General features: G+C 33.3%; 2 protein-coding genes across 4 annotated transcripts; one reads left to right on the plus strand and one right to left on the minus strand.

Moving 5' to 3' along the window:
- The first annotated feature begins 225 nt into the window (after positions 1–225).
- Positions 226–3,130, plus strand: LOC132268168 (derlin-1-like). The gene is made up of 7 exons (XM_059768945.1): positions 226–387; positions 919–1,054; positions 1,163–1,236; positions 1,416–1,509; positions 1,727–1,855; positions 1,993–2,153; positions 2,605–3,130. The coding sequence occupies exons 1-7, from the start codon at positions 371–373 to the stop codon at positions 2,855–2,857; spliced, it is 864 nt and encodes a 287-aa protein (XP_059624928.1). The 5' UTR covers positions 226–370; the 3' UTR covers positions 2,858–3,130.
- An 11,646-nt stretch (positions 3,131–14,776) lies between these two features.
- On the minus strand, positions 14,777–18,984 carry LOC132268169 (putative kinase-like protein TMKL1). Of its 3 annotated transcripts, none has more exons than XR_009469249.1 (3): positions 18,189–18,984; positions 15,732–16,399; positions 14,777–15,616 (listed from the first exon to the last, which is right to left on the minus strand). XR_009469249.1 is itself a non-coding variant. In XM_059768946.1 (3 exons), the coding sequence occupies exons 1-3, from the start codon at positions 18,682–18,684 to the stop codon at positions 15,610–15,612; spliced, it is 1,080 nt and encodes a 359-aa protein (XP_059624929.1). In that variant the 5' UTR covers positions 18,685–18,984; the 3' UTR covers positions 14,777–15,609. The 3 variants fall into 3 exon arrangements, 2 of the variants coding, with proteins under 2 accessions (XP_059624929.1, XP_059624930.1); XM_059768946.1 differs by having other exon boundaries at positions 15,823–16,399; XM_059768947.1 differs by having other exon boundaries at positions 14,777–16,399.
- Positions 18,985–21,804: the final 2,820 nt, after the last annotated feature.

Raw genomic sequence — 21,804 nt, forward strand, 5'->3', positions numbered from 1 at the left:
ACACTGGTACACCCACCCACACTTAGGTCACTGGATAATTGGCATTTGGCACCATGTATGCATATGTAAATGTATAGCCCCATACACACGTTAAAGTGTGAAAGAGGCAAACAGAAAACGATAAAAGTCATCACATTGTTGCTCGTAGTCACAAAGAATTGACAAGTGCTATGCTAATTCAAGAGAGTTGTTGAGTCTTCCACCAGGAAGACTTCTGTTTTGGTTTTGGACGACCCAAAAGTCACTTCCTTAGGAATTTTCTTAGTCCTAAGTTCACTGAAGGCAACAAGTATAATATATATGCCTATTTAGCTCCAGACATTTCCTCCTCAGAACAACCAAAATCATCAAACACACACCATCATTAAAAATGGCTACACCATTGGAGTAAGAGCTCTCTCTCTCTCTTGCTCTCTCTCTCTCTCGCTCTCTCTCTCAGCATGTATGGTAGTTTATATATATCATGATTGCATGATTTTTCTTTTTTTAAATGGCTGTTTACTTGTTTCATATATTGTTTTCCATTTAAACTGGTCATTTAAATATATATGTGAGAGATCTGCTTCTGTTTATGAGTAGTCTCTCCTCGTATATATCTCCAAGTTTATGTGAATTTCTGCTCTAGTTTTGGCCATTCTTTAGCTTCAGCCTTTATTTTTGCTGATAAAATTTAATTTGTTCTCTGATATGCAATGATACAGACCTCTTGGCCGTTGACTTGCAGAGTAAATTAGGTTCTTTTAGCCAATTATAAATGATGCCACTTTTGCATATACACACACACATACATATGTAATTTTCTTATATCTGATTCCCTTTTTACTTATTTCTGTAAATTTCAACACTTGTTAGATCTTCTGGACCCAAAAGATTTACAAGCCTGGTATTACTTCTAATATCTAAATGTCCATTTTTCAGATACTATCAATCTTTACCACCTGTGGCCAAGACATATGGCGTCATCTGTATACTGACCTCAGGCGCGTATCATCTTGGACTATACAGCCCATGGAACATAGCGCTATCTTATGAAGACGTGATCAAGCGTTTTCAGGTAAAACTATCTGATATTTATGCTTAGTTTTCAATTAGATGGATAGTTGGTATGCACAAATTCATATAATTGACAAAGGGTTTGCTACTCGTGTGTTTGGTGATGCAGATTTGGAGGCTTATAACAAACTTCTTCTTTATCGGCCCATTTTCATTCACATTTGCATTTCGTCTTCTAATAATGTAAGTTTCTACGATGTTATGCTTTAGTTTTACTTGATTAGAATTTGATAATCCTTCAAACAATGACTATGAACCTTGCAAAACTTTCATTTTACGGATTGGATTGCAAAATATTTAGTAACACACCTCCCATTTACTCTCTTATACATAATAAAGCTTTGAGTCATCGAAATGTGTAGAGCAAGGCAAGGTGTTCAGTTAGAGAGGGGACCCTTTGACAAGAGGACAGCCGACTACGTATGGATGTTCCTCTTTGGATCCTTGTCACTGCTGGTAATGAATGAAAACCACCACTTCCTTTTATTTCAGCTCCTAGTTTGCTTCATTGCACATTACATCCTTTCTCGGTGTAACCAGTAGCTCTTAGGTTTCTTTTGATTGTGTTTCGTAAGCTTTCATTGGTGTAATCTTGTCACACTTGGTTTTTCATACTTGTCAAGCTTGTAACCTATGGTTCCAAGGGTAATATATATTTGTTTTATTTGATCAGGTGATTGCAGCTATTCCATTTTTATGGTCCCCGTTTATGGGAGCTTCCTTGGTTTTCATGATTGTCTATGTTTGGGGCCGGGAGTTCCCAAATGAGCGTCTCAATATACATGGCCTGTTCGAATTGAAGGTATTCTCACCCTTTCCTAACTTCTGTAATCCTAAGAGGAGGGGTGTTTTGACACACCACAGAGATGGGACCTCGTTTTATTCCTTCAATGATTTTGTAGATTTTCGAACAACCAACTCATTTTTTGTTGCATACAGGGTTTCTATCTTCCTTGGTATATGCTTGCGATAGATTTGATCCTCGGAAATCCTTTGAAGCCAGATCTTCTAGGGATGGTTGCAGGACACCTATTTTACTTCTTGACAGTGCTTTATCCTCTTTCCGGTGGAAGAAACATATGCAAAACTCCTCTATGGGTGTATCCTTCCTATAGTTACTACTAAGCTAACAATTAATCAATAATAATAATTAAAGACTTGGAATTTGCTTGACAAATAATGCTATTATTTAAAAAATAAACAGAATCTATGCATGTCCTACACTATTTGGGCACCAAAATCGCCTGTTAAATTTCCTGTTTATAAAGGTTTATGATTTGAACCAACAGCTATGCTTTGCCTAAACATAACCGGGAAGGGGTGACTCTTCATGTATCTCATTCTTTGTATCTCCGCGGTTGAAGAAAATAAGATGGTTTCAAGTATATGATGTTGTTGCCCAAATTGCTCCTGTTATTGAGGGCAATGTTAACTCAAAATTTTATACTATCACTCCTGGTGTTTATTTCATGCTTTCGGTTTCACAACATTGAAGTGAGCTTTATTTTTGAATGTGTAAGAATGATTTTTATTCCTTAATGCCTTAAATAGCCACAAGTTGGTTGCATTCTGGGGTGAAGGAAGCCAATTCAATTCTCCATGGAAGAAAAATCGTTCTGAAGAAGTAGTTTTCAAGGGGAGAAGCTACCGTCTCGATGGGACCAAAACGAGCACTTCAGCTGCACGAGCACAGGCACAAGCAAGCACTTCAGCACCGGCAGAATCAAGCACCCCAGAACAAACCAACCCTGCTGCAGCAGGAGTAGCTTTCAGCGGGAAAAGCCATCGTCTCAACACTCGTTAGCCAATCAACAATGTCTTCTGTGACTAGCTCCAATTTCGGAACTGCTTGAGAAGGTAAACCATTTTCTCCCGGAAAGAAATAAAAGCTGTTCCAAGCACTACAAACCCCTAGTAAAGTGCAAGGTGTTGCTTTGTAGTTAGTTCTTCAATTCATGCATATGATTTATGAGTCCCATGGATTAAGAAAACTTGTGACAAAGCTATATTATTCTCAGTGGTTTCTGTGTTAATCCAAGATCTGGAGTTCATCTCAGAACTCAAATAGTCCATAAAATTAATTGTTAAATTTGTATGCTTCAAAATCCATTTATTCCTTGCTTTTAAAAGAGACAATGATCGCATTTCAGATACCTTACCCTGAGGAAAAAAGAGAGAGAGAGAGAAATTGTGAGTGGTGGTGATCAAATATTAGGTACATAGTTTTATTTTTTATTTTTATAACAGGGGTGTTGGGGATTTCGTCCCGACTAATCCACACGGGATGAGTGCAATGGGACACTCTACATGAATTGGATAAAAATATTAGGTACATAATTATAAAAAGAAAAATGATGAACAAAATTAATTATGTTTTCTATTTTTAAATTTTCTTTTGCTTAGCTAACAACAACTCTCTCACACAAACACCCTTAAACAAATTTGCTCCACCAGGGGCTCAAAATGCTCGAGAGGAAAGGTTATAAACCCTAAACCAAAAACCTAGTAGTAACAGATCTCTGTGCTTTTTTTTATTTTTATTTTATTTTATTAAATCAACTAACTATAAGCTAAAAGCTCTTATTGTAAATTTTCAACCCATAAAACAGATAATTTAAAGCTTTTTGTTCCATTTTACTTAAAACAAAAAATGGGCTGAGTTTTCTTGCAATAATTGTCCTCACTTGACAATGATTTTTCTTAGATAAAACCAGAGACAACGGCTCTTAAAATATATCTTCGTATCCAATGTTTATAGAGACATCTTAGGTTTGTATGTTAGTGTTGTTGTAAACATCAACGTTGTTGTTATGGCATTCCAAGCCTTTCATCGCCGGCCTTGTCCTTTGTAGCCGTGTAATGTCAATATTAAATATTAGTAGTCCCCTACCAAGGAAAAGTATTCAATACTATTTTTACTTTTTCTTTTTTAATTAAAATCTATTCAAACATCACCCTTTGTGATCATGTAAGTCACACTATTCTAAATTACACTGAACCAAGTTTGAAATGACAAAAATTTCCTTTCTTTGATCCTTGACAGTTGATACATTGCACGGTTAGTTTTGCAATCAAGATCTAATATATATATATATATATATATATATATATATGTATGTATGTATATTTTCTAGTTGATACTTACACACTCTTTTTAAAGAATTATTTGCATTTACACACTCTTTTTAAAGAATTATTTGCCCCTAGTAGGATTCGACACCTGATATTTTATGAGGGGGCTAAGTCTTTTCTAACCCATTGGAGGTTAAGAACTAATGATATTATGAGAGAGACTAAAACATTGTTTCTATTGTTTAGCAGTTGGCTAAAATTTTAGAAAGAGTACTCCTACTTGCCACAATTTGATTACTCAAAAGAGTTTTTTGTGGGACTCATCAAATGATGGGATCCACAAGTACCATATGAGTAGTCGGAGAGATGATATTTAATGCGTCCAGTGCACTGTGCATCGGGCAATTACAGCCGTTCATATCCACGCATATTGTGCACGCAAATGACTGTAATCGGACACATTGAATATATTTTTATCATTGAATATATTCTCTAAAAAAATTCTATTCAAACATCATTGACCTGTTAATCATGTCCTTTGTGATCATGTAATTGACACTATTCTAAATTACACTTAACCAAGTTTGAAATGACAGAAAGTTCCTTTCTTTGATACTTGACACATTGCACGGTTAGTCTTGTAAATATGTTTTTTTTTTTCTAGTTGATACTCATGCATCCTTTTTATGAAATTATTTGCACTTAATAAGATTCGATACCTATATTTTATGAGGGGGCTAAGTCTTCTCTAACCCATTGGAGGTTAAAATCTAATGATATTATGAGAGAGACTAAAATATTCTTTCTATTGTTTAGCACTGGGCTAAAATTTTAGAAAGAGTACTCCTATTTGCCACAATTTGATTGCTCAAGTGAGTTTCTGTGGGACTCATCAAATGATGGAACCCACAACTACCATGTGAGCAGTCGGAGAGAAGATATTCAATGTATCCGATGCACCGTGCATTAGGCCATCAGAGCCGTCCATATCCACGCGTGTTGTACATGCAAACGGTTGTGATGTGTACAGTGTATGGGGCACACTGAATATCTTTTCATAGTCCAACTTGTCACATGTATGTTTTACAGTAACCTTCTCTAAAAAAACAGAAAGAGGTACTTTTTTTTGTGGTAACTTCATCAAAGCAAGACAAGAGGATAACAGTAAAGCCCACTAAGAAAAACGAAACTCTTTGTTACACCCGCGTGCAGCCCAACAACCTATGAACCGTTGGCCTTTTGCTTGCCAAGGAAAATCAAGCGCCTCCTTTCTTAGAATCATGGAGCAATGCTAGATCTTTGTCGGAACTCGAAAAATGGTCAATATTAAATTTTTTAAAAGAAATCTTACACCCTCAACATTTAAATTGAATATAATTTTACAATCAACATTTAAGTATTTGTATTTTTAACATTCAAAAAAAAAAAAAAAAACAAAAGGCTTTGTATTTGTTATATGGTTCAAGAAGTATTTTTACCTTATTATTTGTCAGTGTTTATGTTTGCCTTTCTAAAGCAAATTTTTTGCTCCACCACTGTAGTGAAATCTCTTTTAGTATGTGTAGGGGTGACAAATGGGAAGATTGGGCTGGGTTTGGGTTGAGTTGAAAATGGGCAGATCAAATGGGTCCAGACCCATATTCAACTCGTTCAAAATAGGTTAAAAATGGGCCCGTCAAAAATATATAAGATCAACCCGTTATGACCTGTAGACCCATTAATTATTATTTTTTAAATTTTTTTAAAATTATTTTATTTTTTATTTTTTAAATTTTCAATTATTTTTTAATTATTTTTAATTATTAATTTTTTTCAATTATTTTTCAATTTTTATAATTTTTTAATTTATTTTTGGGAAGGTTTTAAAACTTTATTTAATAAACAAATATAAAAACAATCTCAAACTCAGCAATATTTATCAACTCGTTTTAGAGAAAGAGAAGAAATTTCTGTAGAGAAAGAATTGATGAGAGACAAATTTATAGAGAGGGGATCATGAGTGAGAGAATTTTAGAGAGAGAGAAATGAGTTGAGTACAATATAGAATAAATGTATGTTGTGTGTTTATTATATAATGGGTGAAATATGGGTTGAATATATGCATTCATATTCAACCTATCTTGACCCTCAAATTAAGTGGTTAAAAATTACCCAACTCATTTTTGACCCATTTTAAATATGGTTCACCCCAAACCATTAAAAAGCGGGCGAATATGAGTGGGTTGATGGGTTGTGACCCATTTTGTCACCCCTAAGTATGTGTAAGTATAAAAAAACTGTACTCCACACCTAAGCTCAAGAAAATTGCAAGGAATTCAAGGAAGAGAATCTTTTAACTCAATTAACTAAGCTCTCAAATTACCGAAAAATTAACTAAGCTCTCTCTTTATATTCGGATAATTAGATGCCTTCTATGGTCATCCTTTATGTATGCATCTTGTAATAGTCATTGCTATTTATTCTCCTAAATCCGCTCCTCGTTTTGAATTCGCTGCTGCTGCTGATTTAGTGGCCTAAATTGTGCCATTCATAACTTCTAATATTTGATTTGAATGGTCTACCAAAGAAAAAAAAAGGGCTTTTACGAGGGACTAAAAACTCCATGCAAAGATATCATTACTTTTTTACGAGAAACAAGAAAACTCGTAGAAGAGAAAAATATTCGAAGTTACCTTGTGTAATAACTTTATTTACGAGATGCATATTCCCTTGTTAATAATTCATTTACGAGATGCATATTCACGAGAAGCTTACGCGGGCCATAGAAAAGTTTTCTACATTTTTTTTTAACGAGGTTTCAAGCCCCCATAGATAGCATATTTATTTATAAAAAAAAAAATAAATAAAAGCACCATCAAATACAACCTAATTATTTTACACATAACCTGTATTGCAACAGTTTCAATTAAACACTATAGAATACTAACAATTGCTACTTCGTCTAAAAAAAAAAAGTGTCATTTTTGGGAAACCGTGACAGTTCAATTTGTAAGAGTCACGGTTCCCCAAAAGTAACACATTTTTATGGGACGGAGGGAGTATCACTTAATACCAATAACCATTCATTGTATTACAGTGAAATGCATCATTAAATATATCAAAAGACTAAATACATTTTCACAATTCAACAATAATATCAATTTCCGAGTGTCTCAATAATTCATTCGCAATCAGTGCCTTCATTAAGGGAACAATATCATCCAACATCAATTGTGATGGTGCTTTTTTACCTTGTTTAAAACAATCTCTAGTTTCTACAAAAAAAAAAAAAAATAATAAAAAAATAAAAAAAATGAAGAGAAGAGAAGAAGAAGAAGAAGAAGAAGTATGAAATTATGATAATTGCATTAAGATTTGAAAAAAAGATATTGTAAAAAAATAAAAAAATAAAAAATAACAACCAGATTTTCTAAATGCCAAAGGAAGGTAAATATGTAATAAAATGCCAAACATAGCCTAGAAATCAATGAAAATTAGAACAATAATGTAAGCGCCAGATTGACTATGACAAAAATTAGTACAAAGAGAACTAATAAAAGACAATAAAAATAAAAAAAAGTTCTTCTAATTGAATCAGAAAAGGGTAAAAAGTGAATTTTTACCTTTTACAGATCTTAGGCCAAACAAATAAATCACTAAGAAATTCATATATTAACATCGGAATAATAACCTACCACATGCATCAAGAAATTTGTTAAATCTGAAATTTTCTTATTTTCAATTAGAAAAAGCTTTTGCACAAAAATTTTCAAGTGTTTAAATTGCAATTGGTGGACGATATACAACCATTTAGTAAGTGAAGGCTTATATTCCTGTCTTTAACGGCTTCCTCTATTTATACATTCAGACTCATATTCTTCCAATTTTAAGTTGATAAAGCTAACAAAAATTAGCTCCTTTATCAGCCTTTCTTCAGTAAAAAATCACCGACATGCAAAAATAAGAGAGAATCCAATATTTAGCTTCAACTCACTTCTGACTTGTGTCGACCATGGGTTCTTCTTAAAACCATTGTTTTCAACTTAATATTACTACATCAAGGCAAAGAAAATTAGATAAAGTAGCCTAATCAAATAAAAATATTAAATATAAAATATGAGTGTCAACCATGAGTTCGAATAAGGACCCGATTAGTGATTTGGATCTCCGAATTTGGATCGATACAGTACTCCACACTTATGCTCAAGAAAATAGCAAAGAATTACAGGAAGGAATCTTATAACTCAATTGACTAAGCTCTTTCTTTGTATTCAGATATGCCTTCTATGTATAAGAAATAAAGAGGGATAAGAGAGTGAAAGAATGCACACACATATCATTATTTTATTGTGTTAATTATATACACGTAAAATCCTATCTAAATATGGCAAATAAATAAAGGCAAATACTAATTATATAATACAATAAAATCCTACCTAAGTATGGTAAATAAATAAAGACAGATCCTAACTATATGATACAGTCAACTATAAAAAAATGGGAAAAACTAATTACATAAATTGCTGCTATAATTGGGAAATTATTTATGTAAATGTTGCAGTGAATCAGTTGAGGATCGCGTGACGATTGAAGCTTGATTAATGAAGGAGTATCTCTAATATGCCCCCTTAAGATGGTGCTCCCATCGGAGACACCAATCTTAAACCGAATATACAGAAGTCGCTACCTGGACATTGGTTTTGTGAGAGCATCCGTAAGTTGGTCCTTTGTCAAAACATAGGAGACACGAAGTTCACCGTTAGTAACCTTGTCACGAACAAAGTGAAAATCAATAGCTATGTGCTTCATCCTAGAGTGAAACACTGAGTTGGCACATAAATAAGTGGTTCCCACATTGTTACAGTAAATAACAAGTTGTCGCGGGAGTGTGAGATGAAGTTCCTTTAGTAAGGATTGAATCCAAGTTAATTCAGTTGCTTTTGCTGCAACTACTTGGTACTCGACTTCCGTTGAGGAACGAGCAACAGAACGTTGTTTCTTGGAGCTCCACGAAATTGGATTATGACTTAAAAAAATAACATAGGCACTGGTGGAGGTACGATCATCTTTATTCCCTGCCCAATCAGCATCCGAGAAGGCATGAAGATGTAGTGGAGAGTTATTTTTGAGAAGCAGACCATGAAACATTGTGCCCTTGAGGTATCAAAGAAGACGTTTGGCAACAGCCCAATGAAGAATAGTGGGCTTGTGCATAAATTGCGAGAGCTTGTTTACTATGAATGCAATGTCTGGACGGGCGATTGACAAATATTGAAGACTGCCGTCGACCCGTCGATACTCAGTGGCATCCGAGAGGTTGGAACCAGCAGTAATAGTGAGAGATGATCTTGTGGATAGGGGATAGGGGAGTCTGAACTTCCTTTGCCTCAAGCATGGCAGTTCTATCAAGGAGATCTTGAATATATTTGTGTTGAGACAAAAGAAGACCCTGACGAGTGGGAACGACCTCGACACCAAGAAAATAGTTGAAAGCCCCAAGATCTTTGATAAAGAATTTATCAGAAAGCTGAGTAATAAGGTTGTGAATCATGGATGTATTGGTACCCGTCACAATTAAATCATCAACATATACTAACAAGTAAATCAAAGTTCCATCATGAGAGTATATAAACAGTGATGTATCCAAATGAGAATTTGAAAAACCTGCTGATAATAAAAAATTCTTAAGTTCAGTGTACCATGCTCATGGTGCCTGCTTGAGTCCGTATAGAGCTTTGTGCAATTTACAGACATGTCTTGGAAATGTGGGATTAATAAAACCTGGTGGTTGAGCCATGTTGACTTCCTCAGTGAGATACTCGTGAAGAAAGACATTGTTCACGTCAAGTTGGCGAAGTGGCCAGCCACAAGAAAATGCAAGACAAAAAACAACCCGAATTGTCGTTGGCTTGACAACGGAACTAAATGTATTTGTATAATCAATTCTAGGGCGCTGATGAAAGCCCTTTGCTACAAGACGAGCTTTGTAGCGTGAAATTAAGCCATCGGGATTTCTTTTAACATGGAATACCCACTTGGAACCAATAAGATTTAGAGTTGGACGAGAGGGAACTAGTTCCTAAGTGTTGTTCCGGATAAGTACATGCATCAAACTCTCCGACATAGCAGCTCTCTATTCAGGAATTTTCATTGCTTGTGAGACACATGAGGGTTCAAGTGATGCACTGGGATAGTGAGTAGTAGTCACAAGGATCTTCTTCGGTTTGTGTATGTTATTTTGTACGGGTGACCACAGTGTGGGTTCGCGTGGGCTGGAGAGATGGTTCCATGGGAGGAGGAGCTGTAATAGTAATAGGGTCATCAAAATTCTCACGTGAGAGAGGAATTTCACACGGGGAGGAACCACCCAAAGGGATTGACTGAGTTAGTGAGTTGGGCATCTCATGCATAGAATTGGAAATTGAGGATATGGTTGGCGAGATTTCTAGGGAGGAAATCTAGCTAGAGATGGAAGGTGTAGGAGAATCGTGGATTGGAATTTGATAGATGGGAGGTGTGGTAATTGCATGGGAGGTCCACATGGAGAGATTCGTGGAATTAACGCTTGTAGAGTTTTGGTCAAGAGAGAAATATGGAAAGATTGTCTCTACCAAATTGACGTGTCTGGATACAAAGATGCGTTTGGTGGTGGGATCTAGACACTTATACGCACTTTGTGTAAGAGAGTACCTAAGGAACACACAAGGCCGAGAACGAGGTTTAAGTTTTTTGTTAGTGTAAGGCTTTAACCAAGGCTAGCATAAGCATCCAAAAACACGTAGTTTAGTATAATTTGGTGAATGGCCAAACAAATTTTCAAATGGAGATTAGAGAGACAAAATTGGAGTTGGCATGTAATTAATTAGATAGACGGCGGTGAGAAATGCATTGGACCAAAATTTTAGAGGAAGCGAGGCTTGACTCAAAATTTTGGAGTAAGTTCATCAGCATAACTTTTGATGATTTGTATGTATTCAGTCACACTTTGAGTGTCCTTCGAGAGTTTCATCAGTTTGTCTTTAATCCCCATGACCAGTGGCGTAGCCATAGAGGGACAATTGAGGGCAACTTCCCCCACTGAACTTTTAATTTTTTAAAAATTTATATGGAAATATTTTTATATTTGTATTGTTGCCCCCTCTAAAATTTGACAGTGCATACATAAAATACTATATATATAACCAAAAGCCCATTCACAAAAGGAATATAATCGTGACACAATTGTGTGTGTGTGTGTATATATATATATAGAGAGAGTCCTGATCTCTTGCTCCCCATGGAGCAAGAAAAATAATCCACACTTTCTATATAGACCGTTTGATTAAATCTAACGGTCATTTCACAAACCTATCTATGATCTTTCCTTTTAACACAAAATCACTCTCACCTTATTTTTAGTTTCTATAATTAATTTTACCTTATTTTTAGCTTCTATAATTAATTTTACCATTACCACCTACTGTAACAATAAAAAGTAATTATCAAAATAAAAATAGGAACCTTTGAAAAAAATTAATTCTCGTATATTTTACTAATAAATTTGTTTTTATTTAAATATTTCTTTGAAAGAAAAACAATACCCGCATCTTGCTAAGAGGCTTGATAGTGTCTAGGGTGCCTGGTTTTTCTTCAGGTTTTTTTTTTTAAACCAACTTTGAATGAGAAATCAAAGAGTAAGATTACTTGGGAGAGTAATGGGGTTGGTGGGTATGATAAATTAGATTTGAAACTTGATGTTTTCATGGTTCAGCATGATATGGAGAATATGTATATGTGGGTTTTCAAGGAGAGGCTTAAAAATAAATTGGGAAAGATGCAGCTGAGATGTTAAGCGGTGTGCACGATTCCAGAATTTAGAGGTGTTTCATATTGTTCCAGAACCAAAGCTCTCATGGAAAACAGTATTATTGCTATAGTTATTTGTGCATGTACGTGTGGATAACAATATTATACAACTGAATAATGGAATCATATGAGATTGACTTTATTCAAAATTGTTAAAGCTTAAACTAAATAAAACGAAAACAAAATTTTTAATCTCTTCATAAAAGGATGAAATTAAACAAAATTTAAAAACATTTAATCCTCAAAGCCTTAAAGTAAACTCTTCCACGACAAATAAAAGTAAAGGTACGGGAATTAATTTTTTTTCAAAGTTTTCTATTTTTATTTTGATAATTACCTCTTTATTGTTATAGTAGGTGGTAATGGTAAAATTAATTATAGAAATTAAAAATAGGGTGAAAGTGGTTTTGTGTTAACAGGAAAGAGTATAGTTGGGTTTGTAAAATGACCGTTAGATTAAATCTAACGGTCTATATAAAAAGTGTGGATTATTTTTCTTGCTCCATGGGGAGCAAGAGATCAAGACTCTCTCTCTATATATAATATCTATCAATTTATACTTTCTCAAAAAATATGATATTTTTTTTTTACTTTCCCAAAATATTATATTCTTTACCACTTTCCAAAAAATATATATATATATATATATTTCATCAAGATATTCTACCACACTTTTTGACTTTACCATAAACAAATGGATTATTTCCAACACATCTTCATCTTCAATATTTTTCACAATCCAAACAAAACAAGCGGAGCAACCATTTACCAAGACTCAGTTGTACTGCAGTGCGACAGACAGGTAATTTGATATATTTTTTTATCATCTAAATTTATTATTATTTGATATTATAGTTTTAATTAGAAAAATTATTAGTTATTAGTATCAAAATTACTTTAGGGCTTGTTGTTCTTTTAAATTTTAGTTTGTGTTTTTATTTTTCACATATGTGATATAGTAGAACAGTTAGGTAACTGTATTATTTTCTTTTTTATATCTTATTCTTGGTTCATTGAATATGATTTTTTTTAGTACATTTAATTGAAACAGAAATGAATAATCTGAAAAATCGTTGAGAATGTATTGAATATAAATATTATTGCTAAACAGAAATGAATAATATGAAAAATCGTTGTGAATGTACTGAATATAAATATTATTACTATTATAGATTGCCCCATAAAAAAAAATTTCTGGCTACGCCACTGCCCTTGACACGACCACGGGATGGTTTGGCATACATCGTGCCAAGTTTTCTTCCCGTGATGTTTTGGCGGAAGCAATAAAGGGGGTAATTTTATCAAAAAGGGAAGCCAATATAGCACTAAAGAGAAGTTTGTCTTGGCGGATCCAAATTGAATAACTTAGATTAACTTTTTCTGTTCCATTTTCCTTAAGGATAGGGGAAGGACAAGGTAGAGTTCCATCAATATAACCCATAAGGTTATATCCAATAAGAAGAAAATCGATGTGTACCTGGAAGGAGTAAGTTTTAGTGGGGATTGAGCTGCAACATTAATGGAGATAAGAGTGTTGTTGGATCCTAGAGGATTAACAATAGTATTTGGGAAGGAAGGAGAGGGGGTGACTGTATTGAGAGAGGATTCGTTATCGGCCATTGAAAAACTCGTTTGGGCAAGAAACTCTGATACCATATAAGAAAAAAAGTAGAATAAGAGAGTGAAATAATGCAAACATATATCATTATTTTGTGTTAATTGTATAAATGTAAAATCCTATCTAAGTATGGTAAATAAATAAAGGCAAATACTAATGATATGATACAATAAAATCATATCTAAATATGGTAAATAAATAAAGACATACCCTAATTATATGTTACAGTCAACTATCAAAAATGAGAAAAACTAATTACATAAATTGATGCTATAATTGAAAAATTATTTATGTAAATGTTAAAGTGAATAAGACGAGAATCGCGTTGATGATTAAAGCTTGATTGATAAGAAATATCTCTTATATTATGGTTGGTCAACCTTTACGTATATTTATACATGTATTTTATAACAGTCATCGCTATTTCTTCTCCTTAGTCCTCTCCCCGTGTTGAATCCGCTACTGATTTAGTGGCCTTAATTGTGCCCTTCGTAACTTCTGATATTTGATTTGAATGGCCTTCCACGTGTCACCCAATGGTTAGGACGTGTGGTTGCACGTGATTGATTCTTGAATTGTACAGTTGGATTATTTGGATTGGTGGGGTACTTTCTGGTCCCACAGTATGTAATGACCCATCATGCTCTGACCAAACCCTTCGTGCAGCTTGGTGTTGGGGGTGTGAGTTGTAAACTTTCAGTGTTTCAATTGGTCCAGTTTTCCTGAATTAGCTCAGAATTAGAAAAAGGTTCAAAATCATGTTTGATTCAAACAGTTACAACACAATGCTTTAAATTAGGGGATATTAAGAACATAAAGTGCATTACTGGAATTTTGTGAAAGAATAGATGTATCGCAAATTCATACTGTTGATAATGTGACATCATTCATATTCCTTAAGCTTGTACTTGATTGGTTGTTATAAAAAGAATTTTAAAAACTAATATACAAGTCACGAAATGGATTATTCCGACTGTTCAGTCCAAAAAAAGTTGAATTGATGTATCAAGAAGTATCAAATCTTAGATTCGATTTTCCCTTAGCACAAATAATTTGTTAGAACTACGACGATAGTAATAACATATTGAGAGGAAAAAACTTAAGAGGAAAAAACTTAAGTGCCGTGTGTGAGAGGGATCATAGAATAATTATTTAAAAAATAATACAATATTTGATTATCATATCCATACATGTGAATTTGAAAACGAGTCACCACCAACATTGACTTTATTGATAGTAACAAAACTGAAAACCATTTCAGAACAATGACATTTGCTGTTAGTCTCCAAGAGGAAAGAACTCCAGAATGGAAAGAGTTGCATTATTATTCTATACAAAACTGTGAACTAATCATCACACTATAGTCTTTAAACTCCACTTGAGGAAAATAATATATAAATTGTCACGAGGGGCTCTTTAGTCTTTAGCCTCTCCGTCTCTCTAAAGTTAATGGCATTTGTGGAGCATGTCATCATTGAGCAATAGAAGTAAATATCCCCACCCTCCTCCTATTTCTCACTCTGAAATGCATTCTTCAAATTTTGTCGAACACAACTTGCAATTAAAGTACCAAATTGACAAGTAACTAGAAGAACACACCCATTGAATTGAATGGGTCATCCACTGATCTCTACCACAATCATGCCACAAATGACTCAACCACAATATATATATATATATATATATATATATATATATATATATATCTATTGCAGATGGGACCCACCCAATTGATCCACAATTATCTGCACATGGGAAATTCTATATTCAAGAGTTCCAATCAGCAACTCAGCAATCCTTGTTGTATATAGCTGGAATTTTCAACATTTTCTGCTTCAAAACTCTCAAGTGTATCTCTTTAAAAGGACTTTAGCCATAAACATCAATGTCAAGAAATCTACAACCTTTGTTGGGTAGCCTGAAATGGTCAATTGCTTGCTGTAAGGGTCATCCACATATGACAATTTTCCCGGCAAATGTTATGCTATCAATTGTATTAACTTTATATTTGTATATGTGCCAGTTTCTCATCAACATCAAGCTCATTTTCTGCAAAAAAATAAAAATAAAAATAAAAATAAAAAAGATTTCTTAGGGCCTGTTTGGTTCAGTTTTTTGAAAATTGTTTCTAAAAATTCTGTTTTCAGATAACTATAAAGCATACCTTTTTTGAAACTATCAACGAAACAAAATTTAGTATTGTTAACCGAAAACAGAAAGCTGTTATCAGAAAACCAAAACAAACAGGCCCTTACTCTCCAATTTCTTCAAGCTTCCTAAGAACTTGCTTTATGTCAGGCCTAAGAGAAGGCGAAGGAGAGCAACAAGCCAAGGCAAGCTGCGCGAATTTGAGAATACGCTCTTCAATAACCGGGCTTTCATGGCCAAGAACGATCTCCGGATGGTAAAGATCCATAATTCGATGATCAAGAATCGCTTTCCGCATGAAGTTTGGCAAGTAAAAATCCTGAGGAGCTGTTGGTTTCTCACTGACTGGATCCTTCCCTGTTAGGATTTCAAGTAAAATCACCCCAAGGCTGTATATATCAGTCTCTTCACTCACATCCTTCATTTTGATCAACTCGGGAGCTTTGTATCCCTGAGCTGAAGAAGCTTCAAGCATTTCTTGCCCTGCAGTGGGATTCAGGAGCAGATATAGTCCGAAATCTGAAACGTGCGGTTGGTAATTCCGATCCAATAATATGTTCTTCGACTTGAGATTTCCATGAAGGATGGGTTTTTCCATTCCTGTGTGAAGATAATCTATTCCTTGAACAATACCAATTGAGATCCTTTGAATGATGGTCCATTTGTGAGCATTTTCATTTCCATCTGCCCATTAAAAACATAGTTGTTCTACTTAAAGGACACTTCAATGCTATAAATTATGTAATTCATTAGCAAATAAAGATCTCATGGTAGTAAATTGTGATAATATCACAATTTGCCAATTGAAAAACGAAAAGCAGAAATGGGAAAAGTAATTGTCACATAAATAATGCAGTAAAGATGTTAATTATTGCTATCATCTTACGTGAATGAAGGGGTCCAATTAAACAGACAAAAAAAATTCATATGTAATTCCAGCTAAGAGCAAAGAAATTGTTTTTTGTTTTTTTGGCAAGTGAAATTAAATGAAACTTGGAACAAGTAAATTCAATTTTGATGTAGCTCAGCAGTTTGACATGTTTCCTCTTGATTGATGCAACTTAAGAGATGTGTTAAATAACCATGTGTTTGGCTCAAAAATCAAATTGAAGACATGAAAGTGCGCCAAACAATTCCTATGAACGAAGAAATCGGTTTTTTTTTTTTTTTTTTTTAAGTGAAATTGTATGAAATTTGGAATAAGTAAAATCGATTTTGATGTAGCTCAGTAGTTTGACATGTTTCCTCTTGATTGGGAAAGTTAAGAGATGTGCTGAATCACCATGTAAACACCAGACCAAAAAACATAAAGAGCAATGCTAGACTTCACGAACAAATATTCAAGATTGTATCACAAATGATAAATGCCATGGAGAAATCCACCCATGTCAGACTCTCTTCTTTCTTAGGTTAGTTTCTCTCTCTCAATATTCTCTTTCCAATAGTATAAAGATCCATAGCCTTCCTCCACCATAGTCATCACAAACGTTAAGAAGCCCATCAAAGTAGTCCTCCTCTATATGTGCATCAAAAAATTGTCGATGACTACTTTTGTTTATAGGTGCCTTAACTTTTTTTGAGTTATCATCCATAATCCTAACCATGCTGAAGAGATATGACTAACACATACGGTTAATTATACATAGCTTCAATATATATATATATATATACCATACACACTGTGTTTAAACAAAAATATGGAACTAAATGGCTATAGTTGCGGCAACCTCCAAAAGAAAATCTAAGAACGATCCAAAGAAAATTCGCTCCCCAAAGCAAATTTGAGTGAGGGTTTCTCTCTCCGGTTTCTAAAGAAAAGCTAATTATGCCCCGTCTCATTAGTCATGAAATCATAAAAAAAATCTTCTTGATGTCTATCATTTTCCAAACATAAAATTATTTTCAAGTTTCCTAATCAAACAAGATCATGGTAAAGTAAAATCCACTATGAAAACAGGGGATGAAAACAAGTGGTGTAAAGACCTAAATGGAAAAACAAAGGTTATTCCAAAATGGAAAAAAGTAAGAGACAGAGAATATATGCACTGCACTAAATTCCCAATACTACCACACAACAAAGCAAACCAAATAGTTCAATGAAAAATAAATAACCCAAAAAGGGAAATTAGTTTTTTTTTTAAGCCATTGCTAACATTTGACCAATTCTTTATTTTATTTCTTCTTCTGTAATCTAGGTTAATAAATGTCTTCCATTTCTATATAAATCCAATCAAGATCAAATCATATTTGTTGAGCAAAATTGTGCACGACAATATTTAATTATTAATTAAATATACAATCGTCAAACACTAATAGTCACTTCACTTGTCAAATCGTGCAGCTTTTTGCCTCAACTCACCTCCATAATTCTCAATTCAACCATACAATTTTCATGCTTCAAACATCAAATAAACACCATTTTCACCGCGACAAAAAATAAATGAACACAAAGCAAAGACATTATGAAAATTACCTCTAATGAATTGAGCCAAAGTGCCGCAGCCATAAAAGGGATGAACCAGCAGCTTCTCCCCCCTGGGCCCAGCATAAAAAGCAACAAGAGGCACCAAATTGGGGTGTCTGACGGACCCCAACAACTCTATCACTCCCACCACTTCCCTCATCCTCCCGGTACACGCCGGCCTCAAGAACCGGAGCAATCCAACCCCATCAATCCTCACCAAACTCGCTCTGTACAATGTCCCATAACCAGATTTCCCAATCACTTCCCCAGGAGCTTCCAATATGTCATATATGCCCAGATTCTCGCCGCCGCCAAACTTGATCAACTCTTCCATACCAAACTCATCGTCCCTTTCTTTAAACTCTAGGCTAGCTTCTATGTCACTGGACTCGTCCTCTTTCGGGGACCTTCTTCGTCGACAAACACAGATCATGAAGCACAGAATTGATGTGACTGATGCAGAGATTAGTCCGAGGACTAGTATGAGCATGTGTTTATGTTCCATTTCATGAGAATTGTAATGGGTTGTTTGGGTTTTGGTAGTCAAAGACCCAAGATCTGGGTGGAATGTAAAAAGATGTATAAAGTCGGAATGTGATTGTTGGAAGTAGAATGCAAATAATGAGGTGATGGAGATGGAAAAAAAAGAAAGAAAAAGTGAGAGAGAATTGAATTATAAAGTTGTAGAATTTCTTAAAGATTGATGAGGATTTGTATTACCGGTAGAAGAGGACTTATTTTGGAAATGAGTTGCAGAGGATAGAGGGAGAGATTGGCTACTGGATTCACAGATGGAGCCATGTGATGTTATGTCATTGTATTGTTAGAGTTGGGGAAAGTCTCTTTTGCCCTCAAATGCTAAGAAAATGACCGTTTTGTACCGAGAGCGAGCGAATAGCTTCCAAAATATTTCTAATGCCTAGGACCCAAATTTGGTATCTGATCATATCTTATATAATATTTTTATTTTTTATTTTTTAAATTAATGATCATATCTTATATAACATATGATCCTGGGTTCAGATTCGCTCTGTTCAGCAAGTTTGCGATTTAAATTTCATAATAATTTTTAAAATCTTTTCACGTATAACTTGGTATTATACAGTTGAACGTTAAGATCGAATTTTGGTATCTAATCATATCTTATATATTAGTATTAATTAATTTTTTTTTTTTTTTTTTTTTTTTTTTTTTAAAGTGATTATACCTGTTTAGCATGTTCGCAATTTAAATCTCATAATAACTTTTAAAATATTTTCACGTATAGTTTGGTACAGTTGAATGATAAGATCAAATTTCGGTAATTAAACAAATTCATATCTGAATAAAATCGCATCTAGCATACTGGGTGTGAGTTCAAATTTTATATATTTAGCGCATTTATGACTTAAATGTCACTTGTGTTATGATGTTAGAATCAAATTATCGAACACTTTAATTTTTATAAAAAATGGATAAATAAATCATCAGAATTAGCATTTTATTTCGTTTCATTTTTACATTTCAAACACAATATAAGAATAAACATGATTGTTTAAGTTTCTGCCCATGTAAAAAAAAAATTAAAAAAGAAAAATTTTGAACATTCATTAATAGCTTCCAAAATCTCATAATAGTTTTTAAATCTTTTCACGAATAGCTTGGTATATTTGAATAACTCGTATCTGAATAAAATCGCATCTATCATACAGTGTGTGAGTTCGAATTAGATCTATTTAGCACATTTACGACTTAAACCTCACTTACATCATAATGTTGGTATGATAATACAATGAGAATACCTTTAAAAAAATGATATATATTAAATAAATAATCATTTCATGAATGATCTTGAACACTTTAATTTTCATAAAAAATGAGTAAATAAATTATCGAAATTAGCATTTTATTTTGTTTCATTTTTACAGTTCAAACGCAATATAAGAATAGACATGATTTTTTAAGTTTCTGTCAATCTAAAACAAAATTTAAAAAGAAAAAATTTAAACATTCATTATATGTTTGATTTAGTTTTTTGTGTTCTTAAATGGCTCTATTTTCTCCTGTAAAAAAAATAAAAAAATAAAATTATTCCAAAATATTTTTCTTGTGAAATGTTTTATATCAAAATATTTTTCTCACAACTTTTTGGTGTTTCTTTCTCAAAATTACAATCTTTAAAACTCGATATGGGATTATAATTTGAAAAATGCAAGCCAACCTTGTGATGGAACAATTCAGCAATAAAGGCATCAAAAGACTGAAATCGACATGGATTTGATGGTCTCTTTTACCTGAGGATGTGTGATGAACACTCAAAACGAAGTGTGATGGCAATTTAAATTGAGAAAAAATTGAATAAAATATAAAGTTTAAATTTGAAGTAATTTTTTTTTTTAACTTACAAATCCACAGTGTCAATTTAATACTTCCAAATGCAAGATTCAGTAAGTCTATTTTGTTAAAGAATTGTAAAACATATTGTCTGTAAAAGCAATTTTCAACTTTGTGTACAATCAAATATTGAAAAACTGAATTAAAAATAAAAAATATTTTATGATGAAAACAAATAGAGCATAAAAAAATAGTTTGAAAATTCAATTGTTTCTAGCTTTTTGAGTTTTTTTTTTTTATAGAATTAAAAAAAGCAAAATAATTTGAGATATAGTCCTTTAATTATCTGAAAAATACTTCCTAATTTGATAGTTGCTTAGAATCTTTCCTGAACGCGACCCCACTTGTATCATCAAGCTGTTTTGAGTGTTCAATTGTGTGAAAATTGAACGGTCATGATTGTTTGGCGAAATCATCTGATTCTAACAGTTTTAAGTAGGTGGTTGAGTATGTGAAAAATTAATGGTCATGATTAATTGATTGTTGGTGACCCTTTACTTAAGTAGGTTGTCATATCTTCATCATCTTACCAAACATAATCAAATAGGTGGGGCCCTTCCCACCCCATTGAGGATGATTGTATGTCGAAAAGTCTGGACAAGGAGTGCCCATATTATTTTTTATATATTTATATTTAAATTTATTTATTTTATTATTAATTTTTCACTAGAAGATTGTTTCAGTTCTTTGGGTGAAACTAGTTCCTTTGTAAGTATTGAGATCGAAGGGAGAGGAATTATTTGATGAAATCATTTGTGTGATAGTATCATTAATTGATGCATACATTCAACCGTGTGCATATATATATATATATATATATATATATATATATATATATATCACATCCTCAACACATTTTAAGGATGTGTTCGATTACATGAAATTAGAATTTTGGAATTAAAATTGAAATTAGAATTCGAAAAAAATTTTGTTTAATTTTTTGTGTTACTTTTCTCTAATTTCATCAATTTTAATTTTAATACTCTAATTCTGTGCATTCGAATATAATGCAGTCGAACACAGCATGATATTATTTATAAATTTGAACTACGAAGGAAATGAGTTGTATATTAGTTTATTCTTCCATTAGTTTCTTCTTCAAACATCCTTAAGCAACTAAAGGTCAACTAGCCCAATAATATAACTTTTTCATCACTACAAGGACAGAGTTCGACCCGAATATGTGCTGAAAGTATGTGTTCGCTGTGTTTCTTGCTATTGAAAAAAAAAAAAATTCATCTGTTAAGCAACT

Source organism: Cornus florida, unplaced genomic scaffold (genome assembly GCF_030987335.1).
Source record: "Cornus florida cultivar Cherokee Brave unplaced genomic scaffold, ASM3098733v1 CherokeeBrave_3.0.0_Hap2_Chr08, whole genome shotgun sequence".
In the NCBI taxonomy this organism is placed as follows: domain Eukaryota; kingdom Viridiplantae; phylum Streptophyta; class Magnoliopsida; order Cornales; family Cornaceae; genus Cornus; species Cornus florida.